At 41.5% G+C, this 19,420-nt stretch overlaps 1 protein-coding gene and 1 long non-coding RNA gene across 2 annotated transcripts in view; one reads left to right on the forward strand and one right to left on the reverse strand.

Moving 5' to 3' along the window:
* The window catches only part of LOC146675311 (zinc finger MYM-type protein 1-like), a 75,261-nt gene extending 64,003 nt beyond the window's left edge, over nucleotides 1-11,258 (forward strand). Inside the window, exon 2 of the mRNA XM_085400403.1 lies at nucleotides 8,219-11,258. Coding sequence (XP_085256529.1) covers nucleotides 8,514-10,364 — 1,851 coding nt within the window. The 5' untranslated portion in view covers nucleotides 8,219-8,513 and the 3' untranslated portion in view covers nucleotides 10,365-11,258. The remainder of the gene's footprint in view (nucleotides 1-8,218) is intronic.
* Nucleotides 11,259-13,081: 1,823 nt separating this feature from the next.
* Nucleotides 13,082-16,528, reverse strand: LOC146675318 (uncharacterized). Its single transcript, XR_014910659.1, has 3 exons — nucleotides 14,376-16,528; nucleotides 14,144-14,207; nucleotides 13,082-13,741 (listed from the first exon to the last, which is right to left on the reverse strand). It is a non-coding gene; the product is annotated as an uncharacterized LOC146675318 (long non-coding RNA).
* Nucleotides 16,529-19,420: the final 2,892 nt, after the last annotated feature.

A 19,420-nucleotide genomic window follows, 5' to 3' on the forward strand; every position in this document is an offset into this window, starting at 1 on the left:
CATTTGATTTCCATGCGTGACAACTGCAAGTGTCCAGAGTGAGGACAGACTGAGGGACCCACTGCTGCACATCATGTGTGAGGCTTTGCACCCCTGATGATCCACCAGGACAAACTCAGCAGTGTGTGAGGAAGAGGAGGAGGAAGAGCCAGCAGCAGCTGACAGATGGAGAGAATAGACAGACTGTTCCCTGTTTGTGAAGGATTGCTAGGAAAGTTTAACATAACTGTCTGTCCTAAATCAGTCTTATTAGGTAATGTTCAAATAATGTTATCATCCCAGTGTTTTCAGTGTGGGAGAAAGTACTCAGGGCCTTCAAGTTACACACTATGAAAGGCAGCAACAAGTTTAATATTCAGAAACCTAAAGTATGTATCAGCAGCAGAATGGAGCTAAAAATAAATGTTTGTTTCAGTTCTATGAAGCTTTGAGTATTTTGGATTAGTAGCACTGCTGTGTTTGTTGCATCATATTGCTGTAATTGTTTATATGCTTTATATATTCTGAGCTAAGTTGATCTATAGTGTTACATCATATTCTATAAGGATGTTATGTGTTTGTTTACTTTCTGCCCAGTTTGACCCATTTAGCAGAAGTCAGCCTGTTTAAGGCTCTGATATCTGTTCTGTATGACTTGCGGTGTGTTCACACCGAACGCGATGGACGCGAATAGAGCGTCAGGTTTACATGTAAAGTCAATGGAAAGGTGCGATGACACGCGATTGCGGGTCCCGCGAAAATGCCAAAACGCGTGAAACTCGCGTCAGTGTAGCGCGTCTGGCGCGTTTGACACGCGAATAAAACCACGCGCGTGAGTTTTTGTGTTGCATTTTGTGCATACGCGCGTTTGCAAGTGTTTTCCAAGAGAGATTACAAACTGAGTAGGGAAGGTCTGAAGGACTGGAAAAATGCAAGCCACTTGCTCAAGGTCCATGAGTAGGGATGGGTACCGGTGTCCGGTACGGTAGTAACTAGAGATGGACCGATCCGATATTACGTATCGGTATCGGTCCGATACTGACCTAAATTACTGGATCGGATATCGGAGAAAAATAAAAAATGTAATCCGATCCATTAAATATCACGAAAGCACCTCACAAAACTTGCAACACGCCGTAACTCACCTCAGAACGTTAGCACGGCGGAGCAGTGTGGTCACGTGATAGAGCGGCTGTGGCATGCGGGACCTGTCGGTGGTCTGGATAGCATGTGGAGCTTCGCTAGCAACCCGGCATTTCATCTCCGACAAAGTTATCCCGAGAGAAGTAAAGCAAGTGTGTAAGTCCATCTCTGAATGTTTGTAAAGCATTCCTGCGTTAATCTTAACGAGCGACTGCCTCTCGCTCTCCGGCTGCTACTTCAATCGTGAAACTGCTTAAATGATCAGCTGATCGGCTTTTCTGTCGCGAGTTCGTCTTTGTTTTTGGCCCACTTTGCACCAGAAAGAGGAAACCAGCGGCTGAACAACAGCAGCACGTTTAAGCTTGATAAGCTGTTGTTAGAATTTATTTAATATTACTTTCTACACCAGGATCTTTTTCTACGTAGCTGACGCTGGTAACTGTGCAGGGGCGGATCTAGCAAAGTTTAGCCAGGGGGGCCGATAGGGCATTAACTGGGAAAAGGTAAATGGTAAATGGCCTGTATTTATATAGCGCTTTACTAGTCCCTAAGGACCCCAAAGCGCTTTACATATCCAGTCATCCACCCATTCACACACATTCACACACTGGTGATGGCAAGCTACATTGTAGCCACAGCCACCCTGGGGCGCACTGACAGAGGCGAGGCTGCCGGACACTGGCGCCACCGGGCCCTCTGACCACCACCAGTAGGCAACGGGTGAAGTGTCTTGCCCAAGGACACAACAACCAAGACTGTCCAAGCCGGGGCTCGAACCGGCAACCTTCCGATTACAAGGCGAACTCCCAACTCTTGAGCCACGATCGCCCCGTGGGGGCACAAAGACATACTTTTCTTTCTTATTCTCATTTAAAATGTCTAGCTTTTAATAAATAATTATCTGACACACAAAGTTTTAATTTGATGTAAAATGAATAGAAGTCAATTACTGTATATAGTGACTATTAAGTCTAATATATATACCCTAGTAAGCTATAGTACTTTTTCCTTTGGGAAGGTACCATCTGTGCAGTCTGCAATTTTGTTGAAGAAAGATGTTGAATCTATTTAATATTTCTTGAAAAATAATTGATTTCTGTGCATTTTTTTTCACACTGCATCAAATTAAGGTTGATTACGTCGATTAAGCATCATGAGGTGGCGCGTGAGGGGTGGTTCCCTATTTTTTATTTATTTATTTTTGTTGTTGCTGGGAGTTGGAACCCTATTAGTTAGGTTGCTTAATATTTACGCTAAGTACTCTTTAAAATACCAGAATAGGGAGGATGGTGTAGGTCTAAGTTTATTAGATTGATCAGTATTGCTGAACTATGAAATATTTTTTTTGTATACAGGTATAACAGAATAGCTTTAGTGTAGTTGTTGTTTTAAACTTGAGTATGAACTTGCAGACTTGCAAAATGCAGCAAGATATTTTAAAAAACAGTTTTGTTGATTAAAAAACACTATATCGGATTCATATCGGTATCGGCAGATATCCAAATTTATGATATCGGTATCGGTATCGGACATAAAAAAGTGGTATCGTGCCATCTCTAGTTAAGAGACGTGGTTGCGAAGCGGATTTCAAACTCCAGGCTGTCAGTCACGCAGTACAAGTTGGGAACAGAGCAGCTGTGAAATCTGTCTTTGTTATTGTGCTCAGCGTCTTTTAGTTTACATTTTGACTGCACAATTGTGAGCTTTTTGTTATGCACAAAAACAACATTGTTTTCTTTTATTTATGGAGCATTATTATTTAATAAATGCTCATAATTTAGTTTTGAGTAAATTTTATGTACATCTGCTCTATGTTAATAAAAGTGCCTGTGTGACATCTGGGACACAGCTTTGACTAAGAACTCTCTTTTTGTTCTTACTTTATGGCTTTAAAAAAATATATCGAGATATATATCTTATATCGCCATCCAGCTAAAAAATATCGAGATATGAATTTTGGGTCATATCGCCCAGCCCTACTACAAACTTTACCCGAGTCATTAGCACATGATTCTCCTTATGGGGACCTGATATGTTTAATATGCTGCTGAGAGTATAGCCCAGAAGAAGCGTATAGTATAGCTTTTATTTTGGAAAGAGACATTTCTCTGTAATAAACTCTCTTTTCCAAAGATGAGTGATTTCTCGATCAGATAGATTTATTTTTTTATTACTTTGTTGTTTCGGCAACATTAAATTTAAAAACTGTACTTTTGAGTTAAAATATATATTTATAATTTTAATAAATGACAAATTAAAAAGGCATGAACATTTTTTTCTATCGAAAAAATATCGAACCGAATTGTGAATTTTGTGTATCGTTGCACCCCTAAAATATATATTTTTTTCTTTTTTTGAAGCTTTGTAAAAGCCCGAAAGACGCAGAGATACGTAGTAGGATTAAAGAGCGTAATAACTGACTGAAACGGAAGACGGCAGCACTGCATGTACATGCATGTACAAGCCGCTGATAAACACCAGGCCGAGAGGCCGGGGGCACCCCACCTCCGAAGTGGCCCGAGCGAGCCCCAATAAGCGGCCGCCAAGGAGTGAGCCGGTGTGTACCCGGACGCCCACCCCCAGACACAAAGAACCACCAACGCACCGACACCTGAGGGAGTCCGCCACCGGCAGGGGAAGTTGTGGTGGGTGGAGATAGGCCTCCAAACCTTGGAGGCCCTGAGATGTCCCCAGAGAGGTGGCGACTGATACCCAACCTGACATATAGACACAGACATACAGGCACACACAGACACAAACATCCATTCCCACCTTCATGCTCTCATATGCACTTACTCCACACTCAACCGACGTGGAGACAGACATAAAGAGACGCTGTACACACGATCACACTCCCCAAGCGTACTCTACGAACCGGGTCTAGGTACCCTTGCCCCTGGAGGGGGGGATTGCACCCAGACCCAGGTGGTGTTACCCTTTTCCCTGCGGTGGGGAGAGGCAGACCGCCCCGACTCCGCAGCAGCAGGGAGGCCCCACACCCCAGACCGCAGTCGGACGGCCAACTCCTCCTAGCCCCCCCGCTCTAGCAGGCCGCAGAGAACGGGGGTGAGAGAAGACTCCAAACCTCCCTCCACCCGCTCATTGTAGTGTTGATGCATGTGTGTTCTAAGGTGCAATTAAAACCCAGGAGGGCATGGAGCTATTTGTTACAACATTACACCCCCCCCCCCCCCCCGCCCCCTCCCCGCACGGTGCGCCCCCTCCCTTCCCGTATCATGGTTCCTTTTGGACGTCACCACATCAAAAAATCAACACAAGATGTCAAAAAGGCCAAAACTGTCAGGTGCCCAGGGAAGAAAAAAAAAGAGAAAAGAAGAGGAGGAGAAACAAGAAAAAGACAGAGGTAGGTAACGTTAGCCTACATGAAATTATTTGTCTGAATGTGATAGTAACCTAAGTTTTTAGCATTAAGCTAATGTTACATGATTCGCTAATTGCTAATCAATAAATAGCTAGTTAACTGTTTTAACGTCAGTTAATATTGTGGAGGGGGCTAAATTGTTATGGAAAATAATAATGTAACGTTAAGTAATTACAGTACTCCCACCTTTCCCACCATTCCTCATTTGTATTCATCTTTTAAGCAGGTGTTTTTTTGTTTACATTGTTATTGCCTTCTGGTTAGCTAACGTTTACCCTGCAGGTAATAGTCACTTTTCCACCCCTGTATATATTATAGTTGTAAGTCTAGTTGTTAAAGTGCACATCATTAATGTTAATTAAGCAATATCACATGAGAGGGAATGCTGTTTTTTAATATGAGCACTGCTGTGATTCGGTCAAAGATAATCATAACATAACATTCTCATATGATATTATACTGTTACTTTGCATTCTGCTATTCAGCATTTTACTGTAATGATGGCAATAAATTGAATCTAATCTAATTTGCATATCAGTTAACATCATACATATATCTCTTTGGTTTTTCATTTATATTATATCATTTCATTTTATTCCTGGAATCATATGTTTTTATTATTAGACTTTAATACTCAGTGGTGTCACATACTCCTCTCTTCAGATGCACTGTTGAAGTTTCTAAATCCCACCCCTGGGCCATCTACCACATCTACCGCTGCTGCCTCCACTTCAGCAGCACAACCCACCAGTGATGCAGCATCAGCAGCACAACCCAGCCATGATGCAGCAGCATCAAGCGGTCTTCCTGTTGCCTCCACCTCAGCAGCACAACCCACCAGTTTTGCAGCATCAGCAGCACAACCCAGCCATGATGCAGCAGCATCAAGCGGTGTTCCTGTTGCCTCCACCTCAGCAGCACAACCCAGCAGTGATGCAGCAGCATCAAGCGGTCTTCCTGCTGCACCAATAGACCCTGCTGACTGGCCTTCTGCTTTAACTGAAAAGGTACGAACAGAGTTAGTTCACAGAGGTCCATTTGTAATTGATAGTGACTTCACATTCCCGAAACAGAAAGACGGGCGAAGGTGTCAGCATGATTATTTTAACAGACTCTTAATCAATGGGGAAAAGGTGAGAAGAACCTGGCTTATGTATTCGAAAAAAGAGGATAGCTTGCACTGCTTCTGCTGCAAAATGTTTTCCAAGAGAGATTACAAACTGAGTAGGGAAGGTCTGAAGGACTGGAAAAATGCAAGCCACTTGCTCAAGGTCCATGAGTAGGGATGGGTACCGGTGTCCGGTACGGTAGTAACTAGAGATGGACCGATCCGATATTACGTATCAGTATCGGTCCGATACTGACCTAAATTACTGGATCGGATATCGGAGAAAAATAAAAAATGTAATCCGATCCATTAAATATCACGAAAGCACCTCACAAAACTTGCAACACGCCGTAACTCACCTCAGAACGTTAGCACGGCGGAGCAGTGTGGTCACGTGATAGAGCGGCTGTGGCATGCGGGACCTGTCGGTGGTCTGGATAGCATGTGGAGCTTCGCTAGCAACCCGGCATTTCATCTCCGACAAAGTTATCCCGAGAGAAGTAAAGCAAGTGTGTAAGTCCATCTCTGAATGTTTGTAAAGCATTCCTGCGTTAATCTTAACGAGCGACTGCCTCTCGCTCTCCGGCTGCTACTTCAATCGTGAAACTGCTTAAATGATCAGCTGATCGGCTTTTCTGTCGCGAGTTCGTCTTTGTTTTTGGCCCACTTTGCACCAGAAAGAGGAAACCAGCGGCTGAACAACAGCAGCACGTTTAAGCTTGATAAGCTGTTGTTAGAATTTATTTAATATTACTTTCTACACCAGGATCTTTTTCTACGTAGCTGACGCTGGTAACTGTGCAGGGGCGGATCTAGCAAAGTTTAGCCAGGGGGGCCGATAGGGCATGAACAGGGAAAAGGTAAATGGTAAATGGCCTGTATTTATATAGCGCTTTACTAGTCCCTAAGGACCCCAAAGCGCTTTACATATCCAGTCATCCACCCATTCACACACATTCACACACTGGTGATGGCAAGCTACATTGTAGCCACAGCCACCCTGGGGCGCACTGACAGAGGCGAGGCTGCCGGACACTGGCGCCACCGGGCCCTCTGACCACCACCAGTAGGCAACGGGTGAAGTGTCTTGCCCAAGGACACAACAACCAAGACTGTCCAAGCCGGGGCTCGAACCGGCAACCTTCCGATTACAAGGCGAACTCCCAACTCTTGAGCCACGATCGCCGGTAACTGGTAACTGTGCAGGGGCGGATCTAGCAAAGTTTAGCCAGGGGGGCCGATAGGGCATGAACAGGGAAAAGGGGGCACAAAGACATACTTTTCTTTCTTATTCTCATTTAAAATGTCGAGCTTTTAATAAATAATTATCTGACACCCAAAGTTTTAATTTGATGTAAAATGAATAGAAGTCAATTACTGTATATAGTGACTATTAAGTCTAATATATATACCCTAGTAAGCTATAGTACTTTTTACTTTGGGAAGGTACCATCTGTGTAGTCTGCAATTTTGTTGAAGAAAGATGTTGAATCTATTTAATATTTCTTGAAAAATAATTGATTTCTGTGCATTTTTTTCACACTTCATCAAATTAAGGTTGATTACGTCGATTAAGCATCATAAGGTGGAGTGTGAGGGGTGGTTCCCTATTTTTTATTTATTTATTTTTGTTGTTGCTGGGAGTTGGAACCCTATTAGTTAGGTTGCTTAATATTTACGCTAAGTACTCTTTAAAATACCAGAATAGTGAGGATGGTGTAGGTTTAAGTTTATTAGATTGATCAGTATTGCTGAACTATGAAATATTTTTTTTGTATACAGGTATAACAGAATAGCTTTAGTGTAGTTGTTGTTTTAAACTTGAGTATGAACTTGCAGACTTGCAAAATGCAGCAAGATATTTTAAAAAACAGTTTTGTTGATTAAAAAACATTATATCGGATTCATATCGGTATCGGCAGATATCCAAATTTATGATATCGGTATCGGACATAAAAAAGTGGTATCGTGCCATCTCTAGTAGTAACCAGACCGAAAAGCAGCGCACATTTCGGTGCTTTTTTTTCCTGAGCTGTGATACACTTTAGATTCTAGCCAATCATTTTACGTTTCCGAGGATAGTAGGCGGGGCCAGGTATGTACGTTCAGTTAGAGCAGAGCTACAGATTAAAAATGCCCAAGACAAAGCGGTCAAAAGTCTGGCTGTACTTCACAGCAAAATATGCAAACTCAGCAGCCTGCAACAAGTGCTTTAAGCTGATACTGTGATACTGTCAAAGGAGGTAAACAAATCCGATGAAACACCTGGCGATGCATAGCGGGTTTTTTTAAAGCCGAGAAATGCGCCGTACTTGATAGCTTGCTGCGAGAGAGGACAGTCCTGGCCCCTAGCCCTGCCAGTGTAGCAGAAATGATGACGGCAGCAGCAGCCGTTCTTCTCTGCGTGAGTAGTTTAATGTTGTTCGTGTGTAATTTACTTTGAGTAGGCTAACCACGTTATTACATTAATGCATGTAAGGTGAACTAGCAAACACCGTCGTAGTTACATGCGGCTGTCCTCTTGTTTGATGGCAGATACTCCCTTCACCCTTGCCAAAAAGGCTAAAATGACCAAAGAAAAAGTGGAAAACAGCTAAACATGAGAGGTTTTTGGACAAAGTTTGTGTTTTTTCCATTGTTTAAGCACTGCTTCCAGCCAAGAGTGATACCATATATGCCCCATAGCTGCAGAAAAGGCTAACATTGTTATCTTTTTACAAAAAACAGCTGAACATGAGAGGTTTTTGGACCAATTTTGTGTTCTCCATTCTTTAAGCACCGGTTTGAGCACCATTTAAGCACCGGCACCGTTTCAAAAGTACCGGTTTGGCACCGGTATCGGATAAAACCTAAACGATACCCATCCCTATCCATGAGGATAGCCAGGAGCATAATGCTCACATGGCAACATGGAAGGACTTGGAGGTCTGTTTTGCGAAAGGACTCACAATAGATAAACAAGAGATGGCACTTGCTGAGGCTGAGAGAAAAAGGTGGCGTGAAGTTCTACATCGTTTGGTGGCAATAATTCAGTCCTTAGCTGAAAGAAACATGGCTTTCAGGGGGTCCACAGACACATTAAATAAACCAGACAATGGCAATTTTCTGAAAGAAGTGGAGCTTATGGCCAAATTTGATCCAGTGATGAAGCAGCATGTCAGTAGAGTAGAAAGTGGAGCTGGCAGTCACATACATTATCTGGGAAAAACAATCCAAAATGAACTGATTGACACCATCAGTTCAAGAATAATAAAACGCATTGTGGAAGATATCAAAACATCAAAGTATTTCTCCATCATTTTAGATTGCACACCTGATCCGAGTCATAAGGAACAGCTCTCTGTCATAGTCAGGATAGTGTCACAAGAAGGCATACCACAAGTTAAAGAGCATTTCCTGGGCTTTCTTGTTGCAGAGGAATCAACAGGAGATCATTTGTCAACTCTCATGCTAAAACGGATAGAGGAGCTTAACATTCCTTTTGAAGACTGCAGAGGACAGTCCTATGACAATGGGGCCAACATGAAGGGAAAAAATAAAGGTGTTCAGGCAAGGTTGCTTCAGCTAAACTCAAGAGCTTTTTTGGTCCCATGTGGTGCCCACACTTTAAATCTGGTAGTAGCTGATGCTGCAAAAAGCTCACCAGATGCCCTTGGCTACTTTGGGCATTTAGCAAAATTATTCAAGCTCTTCTCAGCCTCCACCCATAGGTGGGGTGTTCTCTTGAAACATGTGAAAACCACCTTGAAATCATGGGCTGAGACCAGATGGGAAAGCAGGATAAAAAGCATTGAGGAAGTCAGATATCAGGCTCGGCAAGTCAGAGAGGCTCTTCTGGAGGTGAGGGAAACAGCTACAGACCCTGTGGTCAGAGTTGAAGCCCAGTCTTTGGCTGAGGAGATTGGATCCTATCGTTTTTGCATTTGTACAGCCATCTGGTATGACATTCTCAGCAAGATCCAGTATGTGAGTAAACTCATGCAGTCGCCCTCCATGCAGCTAGATGTGGCTGTCGACTTGCTGAAGAAAACCAAAGATTCCCTCACCAGCTACAGAAACACTGGATTTTCTGATGCACAGACAACGGCAAAGGAGATGTGTGAAGAAATGAATGTGGAGGCTGAACTCAAACAAAAGCGATTGAGAACCACCAAAAGGCACTTCGGTTATGAGTCTCCAGATGAGCCCATACAAGATGCACTTAAAAAAATGGAAACCACATTTTTTAATGTGGTAGTGGATACAGCCATCTCTTCACTTGATGAGAGATTTCAGAACCTTGGAGAGGTGAATGACAAGTTTGGAGTACTCCTCAATTTCCACAACTTACAAAAAGAAGAGCTGCTACAGCAGTGCCAAACACTGAGTACTACTCTGACCCATGACAGCCAGCCGGACATTAATGGCACAGAACTTGCAATGGAAATGCAGAATTTCCCACCATTGCCATCAAAGAACATGACAAACATGGAACTCTTGACCTTCCTGCATGAGAAGAAGCTGGCAGAAATTTACCCCAACATGTGGGTTGCTCTGAGAATCTTTGCCACTCTTCCTGTTACAGTGGCTGCTGCTGAAAGAAGCTTCTCTAAGCTCAAACTCATTAAAACCTACCTGAGATATACTATGATGCAAGAATGTCTCAGTGGACTTTCCATCATAAGCATAAATCATGTGGTCTCAAATCAGTTGTCATATGATGATGTTGTAGATGACTTTGCTGCAAGAAAGACTAGGAGAGTAAGGCTGTAGCAGGTCATGTGAGGTTGATGAGGGGGTGGTGTACAGTAATTTGTAAGTCATTCTAGTTAATGCAGTATTAAAAAGCACAACTAGAGAACTCTGTAGGATCCCCTTTTTTGTAATATAGTTGTTAAAGTCATACTGGTTTATTTAATATCTTGTTTTGTGCAGTGCCTTATTTATATTGTATTTTTGATTTATTTTATCCAACTTGTTGACACGTTTTATTGTGTTTATGTATGTAAAATTTATTGTATTTCATATATTCATTTTTTGTATTCATTTATTTATTCATATATTTTTTATCTTGTTAATTATTCTGATTGTGAATTTGCTTTCTTTAAGTAAAAAAAAAAAAGGTCAAAGACAAAGCTATTCGGTTTCTTGTGAGTACATACACTATACTGCCGATGTAGGGGGGCGCCACCTAAAATCTTGCCTAGGGCGCCAGATTGGTTAGGGCCGGGCCTGCACTAGGGCAAACTATGGCATGCAGGCTTTCACATTTCACACCATTCGAAGACAAATATAACGTCGCAGAACACTCCAGCTCACATGTTAGTCTGCTCCAAGCATTCCCACAAAGGTCAGTGTTTTGTAGTAGTTAATATGTCATTTTTCATAACATAATTGTCCACTAAAGGCTGATTGCCCTCCCCCAGGCTTGTACCCGTGGCTTCATGTCCTGGGGTGGGGGTTGGTTGTTCTCCTCCCCTGCACTCCATCCTTTTGTTCATATTCCAAGATTATTTTTGCTATATGTATTCTTACCTCCTAGCAACCGCCATATTATAATATTGCAAGCAATCACAAACTCTACAGTCTCCCTGACGTCAATGTATAGTAAGCAATCTATTATTCTCACCAGAGAAAAACATAAACTAAAACCACATCAAAGTTAGCTCCGTGCTTACCTTTAGATGAGCCCACAAACAAGAGAACTCTGTGATTAAGCTAGAAGCCTTTCCAAACACAGTTAACAGATCCAGCTACAATCCAAGAGACAGCGGTGCAGATATCGATTGAAAAGTAGGTAGTTGTATATGATCCTGTAGGTTTACTACTTTACTCCCGTTTCACGAAAAAGCAGCTCTCTCTGCTCGAGTCCTCTCCAGCGCATACACTTTGCTCCGCCCCCTTTACCCAGATCTGCAGCGATTTGTTGCTGTGCGGTCACGTGACTCAGCTGCACAACGTAATCACGTGGTGTGTAATTTCAAAATTAGCGCGCTTCGGGATTGACGGCAGGCCGCAATGCATTGTGGGTAGTGATGTGCGATACTGCATATTTTGGTATCGATCTTCTGCTTTTCTTTTCATTCCAATTAAAATTATTACACTCTTGGAAATGATAATAATAATATTTCCACTGTGGGATTTCTATGCATCAGAAGTAACACTTCTACATGCTGTTAATAAATATCACTGTACCTGTCTGTGTAGGTTCTCAGTCATCCAGGTCATCGTAGTCAAAGGAGCTTGCAAAGAAAACCGTCTGGACTTCTTTAAGTTACTTGAAGACGTTTCACCTCTCATCCGAGAAGCTTCTTCAGTTCTAAGGTCAAATGGTGGAGAGTCCCAGATATAAACCTAGTGGGAGTTTCCCCCCACAGAGGGACAAAAGGACCCCCTGATGATCCTCTAATCGCCTGAGCCAAGGTGTGAAACTGGGTGTGGGTCCCAACCAGTCAGAGTTTCGGGTGAGTTCATTGTGAAACCTGGCCCCACCTTATCATGCGAATTCCTGAGATCAGATGGCCCAGGATGTGAGTGGGCGTTAAGGCGTCTGGGAAGGGATCTCAAAACTGGATTATAGATGGCAGAGAGTTGGTGTCGTAAACCCCCGCCTCTGTTCAAAGATGGTCGCTCACAGTGGACATAGATGGCTTCTTTCACTCCTCTTTCAAACCATCTGTCCTCTCTGTCCAAAATGTGAACATTGGCATCTTCGAGGATGGACAGAGATGGACATTTTGGACAGAGAGGACAGAGAGGACAGATGGTTTTGCATGTTTCCCTACTGTAGGGGTCTCTGCAAGCATACAGAGGGGGTACTCTGAGAGGGTCCAAGATGACAACTTTGGAATTCTACTAGAAACAGTCGATCATATTTGTTGTCAAAGCTGAATTCAGGTTAAACTACGCTAAATTAGCGTTTTTAGCTAACAGCTACAATAAGCATAAAAGTTACCTTACGGCTATCATTAGTTAACATGACGCTTGTTCTTATACATGTAATACATTTATTACCAACTTGAGAGTTCATCCGCTGGTCATTCGACATGACAAATGACTTCTGAAGTCTTAACTCAGCTCAAGACGCTGTAGATTCCCGTCGGTAACACTTTCGGTCCGCTAGTAAAACGTAGTTCTATTAATCTGCGCTTGAACCGGAACCGGATGTAAGTTCCAAAAAACTGAATTTTGGAACTGAAATTGAATTGTAGAACTGAAACTGAAATTATTCGAGAGCTGAATTTTTAAAGGATAAAATGCAGTTTCAAAGCAAATCAATTCATTTTCAAAATATAAAATTCAATTTCAATTTAGTGATGATCATTTTCAAACCATAAATTCAATTTCAAATTAGACTAATTCAAATTCAGTTTTCAAAAGCATTTATTCAAGTTACAATTCAGATTCAATCTGAGCAATTCAAATTCAAATTTAACTTATTCAAATTCAGTTTCTGATGGCACAGATTTCTGCCCATACAACTTGTTCATTGCAAGTCTGCAGTATTAAGAATAACTTGATATTTCTGACTGTACAATACTAATTGTTTACCTACTAACAAACATTTCAAGTTCAACAAATGAAAAAACAATTTGTGGTAACCTGAATATGATTAAAAATAATTAACAACACTTTGTAGTGATGTTAAAATCAGCCCAACTTTTATTTTCAAATGCAAAAAAGTATAACAGCCAACATACTGGACACTGTTCTCTTGAACAACAAACAATTATATTGCCATCACTGTTATAATCTTACAATGAAACAAAGTCTCAGATTTAATTATTAAGAAAATAAGTTTAGACCTACCACAAGTTTGTTTTGTACATACATTACTTATATAATCAAAATAAAATATTTATTTTTCTGTCACAAGTGCAGTCTCTAATTTAAACAACACATTTGTTTTCCATTCCAACACAGGAGCTGGAATGTTGTATTATTTTAAGGATGGCTTGTTTCCAGTCCAGGCATTACTGCCTGAATGACTATCATGGATCGAGGTGATCCAAATGTAGGAGAAAGTCTTTAACTTCCCTTAAGTACAGTGGCAGTGGATGTGGGTTGGAGATGCAATGAGCTTGAACCTGCAGGCGACCATCTTCACTGACCACACCATCTGTGATGGAGGACTCATCTCTCCTGGTGTCCTGCAAGCAAACAATCATATTTTTTGGAACATGAACTTAATTGCTTTCTTAAAAGATTTTTTTTACCCTGCATTTGGTATAGAACAGACTCAAACTTAGACAATCTCAGGCTCCCTCCCCACCGGGGAGGTGACATTCAATGTCCCACTTGTCAGTCTGGATAGCCGTGACCACCACCCAACATACAATAATGTCATGAAAGCATCATTTTAAAAAGGGTTATGCAAACATGGCTAATAACTTTTATTCTAATGATGTGCAAAATGATTTGGGCACAAAACAAAGTTTGCTGTTAGAAAACCTGCAGACTTCACTAAATACAGTGTAGACCCTCTAAACTAAGTTTGGGGGATGTGATCTTTCAAGAAATGCAGACCAAACTGTTGTTGTTTGTTTACTTACACAGTATGTCTTGTAGAATTAACTGGAGTCAACAGCAACAGCATAGTGCAGTCATATCTCAAGTCTAATAACAGAAGACAGGAAAAGATTAGTGAAGAAACAACTTCCTCAAACCAAAGCACAAATAAAACAATAAGTAAAACAGGCTGATCTAAAGTATGATTAAAGTTCAGCCTGATTACTATAAATGTCAATGACAATTGCTAATATATTGGAAAACCAAAACACTTACCACTGAGTTGATGTCTTTCTGTCCAACAGCAGGAGTGCTGGTCCCGAGCCTCAAAGACAGTAAGAAGCAAGCAGAGGGAGAAAGAACAGAACATTTTTTAGAACCTGATTTGATCCTTAATGGCTGTGCAGTCATAATAACTTACAAGACAGAAGGTCAATGTAGACCACATACAACCAAATTAAACTAACACATATAGTATTAAAAACACCATCTACTACTGTGTCTGAATGTGTGGTATTGGCACTGTCAGTTTAGGCCTAAAAATGTATGTGTTTTAAAAAAAGACCACCTAATTTAAATATAATCATTACATGCTTGTTAAAAGTTAACTTCCAATATATAAAGTTTCTAATAAGCAAAATGACCAGATCTAACATATGGCAGGGTTTATATGTAACATAATGTTTCTTACGATTCAACTCTGGAATTTAACTTAATTCTTTAGGAGGGCAAGCTATTCTCAAGTATAAAGCCAATCTAGACTTTATCCATTTAACAGGCCACTAATCTGGATTATAGCTTTCACAACAAAACCTGTTTTTAAACACATTTTTTTAACAAAATAAATACTATTGTTATTATTATTATTTAAAATGTAATTAAACAGAAAAGTGGTTAAATACAAAAGCAGTTTGCTTATGTTGTTAAAGAAAGGCTAGATTTGACATTAATAGATGCCACAGATGTTCAAAAGCTGCCTCAAAGCATTAAAAAAAATAGATGTCTCCAAAAACGTCGGAGCATTTTTGCAAATATGTGATGTTTTGATAAATTAAGTACATATTTGAGCATTACACAGCTACATCCTCGCCTGAAAATATCTTAAAAGTTTATTTTGTGACCCAGAAAAAGTAATATTTAAAAGTTTTTTAGCCGCGCTCCTCTGCCATTGTCGCGTTTACAAGCACACACAAGTACACACAGGCTCCGACAACTGCGGCCGACAAATGCGATCCTCCTTTTCCCCAGATGACCCTTTCTGGGTACAAATACAGGCCATTTACTTTTTACCAAGCATTAAACATTAAGTCTCTCTCTTCTAAATGATTTAATAATGATCAACATATTTATTCTGCCTTACAGAAACAGCATTGCACATGTTGAAGGCTCTCGCTACTTGATAAAAGTCTGTTCATTTCCTTTGTATCCAGCCTCTGTATTGATCTTCCAGTTCAGCCTGTTTTCCATGTACTACATGTACCAGGTACTTGTACTTCTCCCCAGCTGATGATTGTTTCCAGATCACATCACAAAATCATCCACCAGCGCTTCACACTCCTCCTCCTGCCATCACTAATACATCCAGGTGTCTTGACTCAGACTTGTACTGAATGTCTGAGTGTATAAAGTCCAGGACAGAACTGTCCACCTGTGGAGCTCCTGCTGCACATCACTAAATCAGAAAGAGAGCTCGGCCCAGTCTCACATACTGTGGTCAGTCTGTCAGGCAGTCAGTGATCCATGAGGTGGTGTTTACTGACATTACTGTAGTTTTTTCTCACTAGCAGCAGCTGAATCATTTTTCAATGCACTTGAGAAATCAAAGAAGGTGATCATTAACCCTGCAGGAAGTAGATGATTTCATCATCCAAGTTCAACAACTACAATCCATCACAATAACTGATCTCTCAAAGCAGACATGGCTCTCTTATACCTAAATACTAGGGGTGCAACGATATTCGTATCGATATTGAACCGTTCGATACAGTGCTTTCGGTTCGGTACGCATATGTATCGAACAATACAACATTTGTAATTTATTTTATCAACTTTCCTTCTGACGATGCTGTCTGTGTTGAGCGCTCAGTGAATCTGCGTTCGACTACTCCGCCTAGGCTGCACTGTCGAGCGCAGATCCACTGAGCGCTCAACACAGACAGCATTGTCAGAAGGAAGAGCGCAGGGCAAGCTAGCGAGACAGAAGTTAAGCTCTCCTTGCAACATGGACCTCCCCCACCCTCATTCAGATCTGGCGTTTGGAATTATTTTGGTTTTCATGTGACGTATGACCCTGAAGGTAGGCGCGTCATGGACTAAAGTAAAACAGTATGTTGGATGTGCCACGCAATGCTCAATTACATGGGTGGGAGCTAGTGTGTTAGCCGTCTAGCCCCATGCACGGGCGATCAGGGGTAGCTCGTTAACGGAGATTTGCCGTGTTGTGGCGTTAACGTCATTTCAACGAGATTAACCTGAAAGCACTAGTGGGAACACAACGAATATGACTGCACATTTACGCCGACATCATCCTAGTGCAAAGACAATTGGAAGCAGACAAAAACAAGCAAGCATGCTACTAACTTTAGCCGAGTCATTTAGACAGCCGTTAGCACATGATTCTCCTTATGGGGACCTGATATGTTTAATATGCTGCTGAGAATATAGCCCAGAAGAAGCGTATAGTATAGCTTTTATTTTGGAAAGAGACATTTCTCTGTAATAAACTCTCTTTTCCAAAGATGAGTGATTCCTCAATCAGATACAGGGCTCGCAATATCGCTAGCCCGACGTCCTGGGGCTAGCGATTTTTCCAGTCAGGCTACCAAAATCTATCTCTGCCCTGCCCGTCGGGCTATTGTAGGAAGGAAAAATATATGTCAATGCTTTTGCATTCTTTCGGAAATGTAGCTGGGTAATTATGTCATTGGCATCGGTGAGCCACTGTCAATATGTGACATATTGAAATCGCGTTTGAATTTGCGCTTGTTTTTTGCTTTCAGTTTGCAATCGCACGAACTGTGTATAGAGAGCGACAGCACTGATCTGTGAGTGATGATAATTTGTGCACCAATTCCTCTGACATCGTCTTATCAATCGTTAGCTTACTATGCAAACATGACAAGTGAAATCTCCCGCAGCTTAAACATGTGAGAGGTTGATCGCGCAGAGAATCGCTGAGCTTATGTGAGTCCGTGTGTAAAAGCAGCAGGATATATATTTTAGTTCTGCTGAGCCAAATAAGACAGGTCAGGGTGAAGAAGTGACAGCCAAAGAAAAGCTTACCACAAAACGGAGAAGTTATGACAAATCAGACTATAAGGCAAAAAGAAAGTGCAGCTTTATGGTTTCATGGACAAAATAATTTCTGTGGCTGCGATATGATGAGCTAAATAACCAGGGCTGCACATAAGTGGTCCGCAGGTGCGCATTCGCTGTCAAAATAAAAAACACGCACAAGGGTTAGGGTTAAATTTAAAAACTGTACTTTTGAGTTAAAATATATATTTATAATTTTAATAAATGACAAATTAAAAAGGCATGAACATTTTTTTGTATCGAAAAAATATCGAACCGTGACACCAAAGTATCGAACCGAACCGAACCGTGAATTTTGTGTATCGTTGCACCCCTACTAAATACAGGTGAAGGATTAAACTGCTCACCCTACTGTCTAAAACAGGTATGAACAACAGGACTGCAACAGCTTAGGTTTTTCCTCATTTATCTGTTCATTGCCCTTTTCTTCTTCTTCTTCGTCTTGAAGCATGTTTGAGTCTCTAAAATGCATCAGGAAAGGGGAGATCTGGAGGATCTACTATATCCTGAGCAAAGTGTTTTTACTAATGATGTATAAAAGAAGAGGGGCAGCACGGTGGCACGGTGGTTAGCACTGTTGCCGCACAGCAAGAAGGTCCTGAGTTCAATTCCACCATCAGGCCGGGGTCTTTCTGTGTGGAGTTTGCATGTTCTCCCCGTGTTTGCGTGGGTTCTCTCCGGGTACTCCGGCTTCCTCCCACCATCCAAAGACATGCAGCTTGTGGGGATAGGTTAATTGGATAATCCAAATTGCCACTAGGTGTGAATGAATGTGAGTGTGAATGGTTGTCTGTCCTTGTGTGTTAGCCCTGCGACAGACTGGCGAACTGTCCAGGGTGTACCCCGCCTCTCGCCCTATGACAGCTGGGATAGGCTCCAGCGCCCCCCGCGACCCTGAAAAGGATAAGCGGAAGCGAATGGATGGATGTATAAAAGAGACATAACAAACAGGGAGTGGAAACAGGACTTTGTAAATATGTAGGAGTGTGCTGCAACAAAACAATGGACAGCAGCATCTGTGCCAAACATAATTTTTAACTGACTTTGCTTCAATGGCTCAGAAGCATGAATATATGTTGTCTTAGCTCCTTTCTCTTCATGTCTTCTTCACCTTGTCTGCTCACCTGTCATGTGTGAGGGACTGAGCTGCAATTTGATGATTGGGGAAATAAGAGCAAAGGAATCAAGGATGTAGAAACCAAAAAAAATGAAAAAGAGGGGAAAAAATTTGTTTATGTGTTAACTTAACTGTTAAATTGCATTCAGTATTTCCTGGATGAGAGAATTATTCTGTCTCTGGCACAGACTTAAAAGTCTCACTTATCACACGGACCCAACCAAATACTTTAGTATACTCTGCTGTAACGAAACGATGGATGTGCTATATTTAACTGGCATTGCTTTAAAACGACTAAAGCAAGGATGTCTGATATTGTTAAAAGCCTCTTAGCTCCGCTCTACATGTTTTTCTCGCTTCACTTGCTCACTTCTCTGGTGGGAGGAGCTAAGATACACTGATAGGTTCAAGGAAATGAGAGCAAAGAAATCAAGGATGCATGAACTGAAAAATAAGAGAAGGAAGAATTTGTTCATTTGTTGGTTCGGCTGTTTCTTCGCTGTTGGCATTTCCTGGATGTCAGAGTTTGTCTGTGTCAACTACTTGACACGTGAAGACTGAAAGCACACGCATAAAGACCTTAAAGAATTAGAGAAGGAGGATATGTTCAGTGAATGTTATCAGCAGATTTAAGGTAGGGCTTTACTCTATTTGTAGCCATTGTGTAATAGAACGCACACTTGTGTAGCTGCCCAGCAGAAATCATTGCACTGTTAGTTACTTCATCCAGCTCACTCACCAACACCTGTGACGCCGAACTGGTAAATGGAACGTTTCTTATTTATGTTACACTTTTCTACTCTAACTGAGCAATCTAAGTGCTTTTTATTATAAGCTACAGTCAGGTAGAGCAGAGGGTCCCTAAATATTCATATTTTTAGGAATCAAA

This window comes from Rhamphochromis longiceps, linkage group LG3 (genome assembly GCF_057381845.1).
Source record: "Rhamphochromis longiceps isolate RC_006_pf linkage group LG3, R_longiceps_female_GT1.1, whole genome shotgun sequence".
NCBI classification, from domain to species: domain Eukaryota; kingdom Metazoa; phylum Chordata; class Actinopteri; order Cichliformes; family Cichlidae; genus Rhamphochromis; species Rhamphochromis longiceps.